This window comes from Dinoponera quadriceps, unplaced genomic scaffold (assembly GCF_001313825.1).
Source record: "Dinoponera quadriceps isolate SergipeBrazil2010 unplaced genomic scaffold, ASM131382v1 scaffold2167, whole genome shotgun sequence".
Lineage (NCBI taxonomy): Eukaryota > Metazoa > Arthropoda > Insecta > Hymenoptera > Formicidae > Dinoponera > Dinoponera quadriceps.
This window is the reverse complement of record NW_014556702.1, coordinates 364,071-370,671: the sequence shown is the minus strand read 5'-3', so window position 1 is coordinate 370,671 and position 6,601 is coordinate 364,071. Positions and strand designations below refer to the sequence as shown.

Here is a 6,601-nt window from a genome sequence, read left to right as displayed (position 1 = left end):
GTCTCCTTTTAGCTTGATACACTTGACCCAGCGATGCTCCAACTTCTTTAACCCATCTGAAAAATACATTTTCTCGAAGTCTGCAAAGGCCTCCGTGGCGGCGATGACCTCCTCATTCGACTCAAGTTTCAGCCCGGCGAGTGACTTTTTCAAGTTTGGAAACAAAAAAAGTCGCACGGGGCCAAATCTGGAGAATACGGTGGATGAGGCAGCAGTTAGTAGTCTAATTCGACCAATTTGGCCGAATGAGGAAGTCATCGCCGCCACGGAGGCCTACTTTGCAGACTTCGAGAAAACGTATTTTTCAGATGGCTTAAAGAAGTTGGAGCATCGCTGGGGCAAGTGTATCGAGCTAAAAGGAGACTATGTTGAGAAATAAATCGCCACTTTTCCAAAATTTTCGTTTTTCTTTTGTAGGCTAAGTACTTATCGGACTGCCCTCGTATATAAAACAGCATTTACGCAGATATCTCAATAATACATTATTAATAGTTTCCGAGTAATTAAAGCATAAACTTTGCACGACATGTGCTTGATACAATCTTTGTATTTATAATCATTAGCCCTCTTATCACAAGATAAAGACGAATTTGTTTATTTTTATAGTTGTCGCGATAATTGCTTTACATATCTTTTATCATAAAACTACGCAATACGCTGTCGCTGTATGGAAGAATGAGATACAAGTATATATAATGCAGTCCGCGCAGATGAGCGGTAGAGTGGAGTTTGCTTTTCAGAGAAGAATTTTGCTTCTATTATTAGAATAACAGAGAAATAATTGTTGCTATGTGATCCTGGAGCAGCAACTATTAAACTACTGAATAATGTAATTCGAGAAATAGCTCGAATTTTATTTTTGTAGCGTTCCGGAAGAACATTATATGACAAAATAAGTCATCAATGCAATAAACACAATAATAACTCATTAATCGCAAACGATATATCATCCTTATCATCCGACAGGCTACACAGGAATTGCATACTTAAAACTGTTATTGAGATATCGTCCGAATATCTACATTTTGCTCTTATTTCCTGAAAAAATGTAGCAATCGACAAAGATAAGTTATCATTTCGCAATAAATTATAAATGAGGTAAGCTGTTTTTTCCGTTATAAGTGATGCACAGCGCGATCACAGGGGAGTCGGTTTATATATATTAATACAATTTCTCCGTTATCATAGATAGCTAAAACATAGAACATACATAATATGTACGACAGGTTATACCGGAACCATATACTTGAACTTTTATTGAGATATCATCGAAATATCTATACTCCACTCTTAATTTCTGAATAAATTTTAGCAATCAACGAAGATAAGTTATCATTTCGAGAATAAGTTATAAGTGGGGACAATTTTTGTCGTTATAAGTACAGTGCGATCACATAGCAGTCGGTTTATATTATATTAATGTAATTTTTCCGTTGTCATTGATAGCTAAAGCATAGAACATGCATAATAACATTTAAAGTAACAAAATTGTGGTGTACAACGGAGCTACTGTCGATAAAAATTGCGTAAGTAATCTGAATAATATGTATTAAAATACATTGAAATCGAGAAATTCGAAGGCAAACATTTAGATACTAAATATTAAACGTCTGCCTAGTTAGCTTTCCAATGCAAAATGAATTGTAGAGATATATAATTATGCGCTACCTATGCATTCTTTGAAAGTGAAATGAAATGCTGAAATTTTGCGCTCTATCAATTACTGTAGAAAATACAATTTTTAGTAGGGGGCCTCGCTTCGAGTGAAAAATCGACCATGATTAAATATATCCGATACACATTTTTAACACTTTTTGGCCTAAGCCCGAGTATAGGTGGAGGTAGTGCGTAGACGACAATTGTCGAAGCCCGAGTATATATAAATATATATATATAACTCGGGCATGGCTATTTAATTCCATATGTTTCTGCTGTCGACTTATTCTCGGGTTTCGGTCGTTCCAAAGGTCGTTCCAAATTTTTTAATAGACATCAAAATTGTCCAGAATTCCATTAATAAATCATCTTTAACACGTTCGTCGCCGCGTCACCCAGATCTGGGTGACGGGTATGCTTCCGTGGGGGCCCCGTCACCCAAATATGGGTGACGCTCTTCTTATTTAACACGTTCACGCCGGGGTGACCCACCGGTGGGTCACACTTGACTTCCGTGGGGCGACGTGACCCACCGGTGGATCACACTTGACTGTTCCGTGGGGCGGCGTGACCCACAAGTGGGTCACGCGTTTTCAGAAAATTCGTCGTTAAAAAAATAAGTTGATTTTATTTTTTCTCAACATTACATATAAAAATTGAGTATTTTTTATTTATTTAATCTTAAAAAATAATCTTATATATTTAAAAATTAAAATTAATTAATTTATATAACGAAACAGGATCGTCGCAGTCAAAGTTGTGAATTAAAATTTCCTCTTCCTCAGCATACTCATTCATTCGTAGCTGTCTTCCTATTATTTTCTTCCATTCATTATCACCATCGTCACTTTCTAAATTGGATTTAAAATCTTCTTCCTCCGAGGAATGGTCATTCAGTTCATTATATAATGATTCGTTATCGTTGCATGCCTCATCTGAAGAGCTCGAAACTATTCTAAATCTTCGCATCTTCTTTGTGGTTATAATAATAGATTCTTCAGACGAACCACTTTCCTCCAGATCCATTTTATCTATCATTTATGTGGGCAAAAATTCAAAAAAAATTCTAACCGCCTCTGTAGAAGAAAAGATAATTTTACCTACCTTTACACTTGATGCAAGAAATGTGCGCTCAAAAAAACACTACGTCAGAACTGTTCCAATTTCGCATGTAGCGCGTTAAAAGCCTCGACCTGTTATGATTTCGCAATAAGCGTGTTCAAACTCGCAACGATATTGCCCCGCCCCACGAAGCGTAACGCGATAAGACAGTCCCGCCCCACGCGGAGAAACGTAGATTTTCGCCCCGGCGTGAACGTGTTAAGTCCGACAGTCGGATTTGGGCCCCGGGAGAAACTCAGCCGAATCGCACTGGGCGACGAACGTGTTAAGGCTTCAAAGTGTTAATTTTGTGACAGGATTCAAGTGAATAATTTGCATAAAAAAGATATGCACAAGGAAGAAATTGAAGTTAAAGATGTATATGTGAGGCGATACTAATCTGGATTTTACATTTACATCTTTCAAAAACATCCGTTAAATAAGAGACAGATAGATTGAATACATAAAATGTAAATTTCATGCATCGTTCTTTTCAAAATATCATTTTTTGTGACGTAACAAAAGAACTGATTTTAACATACTCAAGTTACGGTGTTGTCAGTTTCTTCCAATCATACTTTATATCAGCAAAGTACTGACATCTTGTACATCAACATATACAATAAATACAATAAATATAAAATCGAATATATACAATAAATATAAAATCGAATATTTTAGCAGACAAACGTCAAAATGATTGCAATTATGAATTACCGGATTATGGATGGCGTAATATTCCTAACGATAACAATCGCAGCAGCTACATATTTCTACATGACTCGCAATTTCAACTACTGGAAAAAACGAGGTGTTTTTGAGATAAAACCGGTGCCGTTTTTCGGCAACTTTATGCACTATGTGTTCCAAAGACAATCTCCCATAATTGTCATAAAGGACTTATATAATAGAGCGAAGGGACATCCTTACGTGGGTTTTTATGTATTAGACAAGCCTTGCATATTGCTCCGCGATCGAGAAGTAACCAAGGACATACTAGTAAAAAACTTCAATTATTTCTGCAATCGAAACAGTACAGCTAAAGACCGTATGAGTCGCTCTACCTTATTTTTCTTAAAAAATCCAAACTGGAAAATTTTGAGGTCCAAATTGAGGCCGATCTTATCGTCTGGCAAGCTGAAGATGATGTTTAATTTGCTGTTGGAGTGCAGTGTCAATCTAGACACGTATCTCGACTCGACGTTAGATGGTAGGTCCAACAAATACGTACATAGATAATTAAACATAAAAGTCAAATCTCAACGAATTATAAAGAAATAACGATAAAAATCGATAAAAATTAATTAATTTTCTCTATATATTTACTCATAATAACGTATCACTTGGAATAGAATAAATTCCATTGCTCAACCAAATTAATTTGGAATATTTGCTGGCAGGTAAAGGAAAAATAATAGATGTGAGGGAGTTACTCGGCAATGTAACTACGGATATGATCTGTAGTACTGCTTTTGGGCTGAATGTTAATTCGGTGCAAAATCCAGAGTGTGTGCTCCGTAAGAATGGAAAGGCAATGTTCGACTACGATATCTACCGCGGGTTCGAGATGTTCCAAATATTTTTCTACCCAAATCTTTCTCGTTTGTTCAGCACAAATTTCTTCAGTGAGAAAGGCGCTTCCATTTTACGCGATATGTTCTGGGATACGATGAATTATCGTATAAAATCCGGTCAGAAGAGAGGAGATCTCATCGATTCTATTATCGACTATAAGAGATATTTCGCCGATAATATGAAAGATTTTGGTAAGCAAAATATGATTAATGATAAGAGCTTTTCAATATCACGAAAAAAAATGTTTTTAATTTAAAACAACGGTTTTAATTTAAAACAATTTAATTACGCTTAATTCTTACATGCTTCATTCTTTGAGAAAATTGATTGCAATAAATTTAAGTGGATTCCTGTCGAAATATAAGTTTTATACAATTTATCTTAAAAATAAATAGAGGAAAGAAGACATTATATCAGTAATCTAAGAAATATTACAAAATAAATAAAAGATGTTAATGTGCAAATGTAACGTAAATATAAATGTGTAAATGTTAATATAATGTAAATGTTATAGAATCTAGAGAATTTTTTTATATAGATGACAGGGTTAAAAGTTAACGTAAGACTAGGACTAACGACAATAAAATTAGAGTAACCAATGTTTATTTAAACTTGAAATATAACCTGCAAATCTAAAACTTTATGAAGTGATGGAGACTCAAGACTTCAAAACTATGAAAATCATTTATGCGTACATTTTAGACTTGGAAGGGGACGATATTGTGGCACAAGCGGCTATTTTCTTTGCCGGCGGTTTTGAAACCAGTTCATCAGCGATGTCTTTCACAATGTATGAACTCGCGTTACAACAGGAAATTCAAGATAGGCTTAGGAAAGAAATTCTCGACACGCTCGATAAGACCGATGGACAAATCACGTATGAAATGGTATAAACGATTATTGTACTCTACGTTTGTTTGATGTGAAGTAAATTTCAAAAACGAATGTAAAATTGCATGTCATCTTCATTTTTTATAATATTACATTTGAATGTCGCACTTTTAATAACAATATCACCAATCTCTTTAACTTCCATAAATCATTCCTTTAGCATGTATCAAAATTTAATTTAATTATACAAGTGCATGTAAGAACGACATTTAATAATTGTCAGATTCAATCGATGTCGTATCTTGACATGGTGGTCTCTGAAACTTTGAGGAAGTACCCAATATTGGGAGTTATAGACCGCGAGACAGTGGAGCCTTATAAAATACCAAATTCTAATTTGGTTCTCGAAAAGGGTATGCCCGTTTTCATATCGATAAAAGGCTTGCATTATGATCCGGAATACTTTCCCAATCCCGAGAAATTTGATCCGGAACGATTCAGCGAGGAGAATAAACGCAACATACAACCTTTCACATACATGCCATTTGGAGAAGGTCCTCGTATGTGTATAGGTAAGAACATTATCTTTTATTTTTATATTAATGAAAAATTTTGCAAATACACGAGATTCTGTACTTTATATTTTTTAAGTTTTCTAGAGTTGTCTGACAAAACGTAGAGAATACAAAATTGCACTACACATAAATTACGTATCAATTAATTATAATGACTGGATGTACTGGACGTAATATAATTAGAATATATCTATGTAATGGAACTTATTATGAGTGCGAGTAAAATTAACAACCATAGAATCTTCAGTTTCATAACTTGAATTATATCTGTTTATCATTATTTGTTGGAACATTATGAGAAATTTCATAACACTATTATGCATTTCACAGGGATGCGTTTGGGAATTCTACAAGTGAAACTGGGACTCCTCAAGGCATTATATCGATACAAGGTGACACCCTGTGAGAAGACTATCATACCGATGGTACTTGAACCAAAATCTCCTATTACAACGCCATTCGACAATACAATATATCTTACCATACAAAAAATTAACACAAATAATTAAGGTTCAAATTTGGAGTTAAAATTTAATTTTAATCAAATTAAAGTTTTTCACTTCGTTATCGTTTATAAAATCTTTTTAAGTATATTCACGTTTGTATTTATTTATAGGATAGCTTATACCTTGTATTTTTGCAATAAATTGATTATGATATTATATTATGCATATCTCTATATATTTCTTCTTTGTTTCTCCTTCTTCCTCCGTCCTTTTTTATTTTTTCTCTCTTCTCCCCCCCCCCTCCCTCTCTCTCTCTCTTCCTTGCAACCTGTTCTCTGCCGATTACGGAAACAATAAAGGAGGACAATGACGCGGGCGGGCCACCGCTTTTTCGTCAAAATCGCTACTTCAAGTCCG

At 34.8% G+C, this 6,601-nt stretch overlaps 1 protein-coding gene across 6 annotated transcripts; it reads left to right on the top strand.

Moving 5' to 3' along the window:
- The first annotated feature begins 2,975 nt into the window (after positions 1-2,975).
- LOC106747963 (cytochrome P450 6k1-like) lies at positions 2,976-6,353 on the top strand. 6 transcript variants are annotated; one of them, XM_014626022.1, is made up of 6 exons: positions 2,976-3,141; positions 3,442-3,967; positions 4,158-4,523; positions 5,035-5,219; positions 5,447-5,735; positions 6,069-6,353. In XM_014626022.1, the coding sequence occupies exons 1-6, from the start codon at positions 3,106-3,108 to the stop codon at positions 6,245-6,247; spliced, it is 1,581 nt and encodes a 526-aa protein (XP_014481508.1). In that variant the 5' UTR covers positions 2,976-3,105; the 3' UTR covers positions 6,248-6,353. The 6 variants fall into 6 exon arrangements, with proteins under 6 accessions (XP_014481508.1, XP_014481507.1, XP_014481511.1 ...); XM_014626021.1 differs by having other exon boundaries at positions 3,439-3,967; XM_014626025.1 differs by having other exon boundaries at positions 2,977-3,227.
- Positions 6,354-6,601: the final 248 nt, after the last annotated feature.

What these genes read in the sequence shown, in the direction of transcription:
- LOC106747963 (XM_014626021.1), top strand. Translation starts at nt 3,106, where the DNA reads ATGCACAAGGAAGAAATTGAAGTTAAAGATGTATAT. An exon ending in TCTCGACTCGACGTTAGATG is followed by an intron (nt 3,968 to 4,157) that starts GTAGGTCCAACA and finishes ATTTGCTGGCAG; the next exon opens with GTAAAGGAAAAATAATAGAT. An exon ending in AGGTCCTCGTATGTGTATAG is followed by an intron (nt 5,736 to 6,068) that starts GTAAGAACATTA and finishes TGCATTTCACAG; the next exon opens with GGATGCGTTTGGGAATTCTA.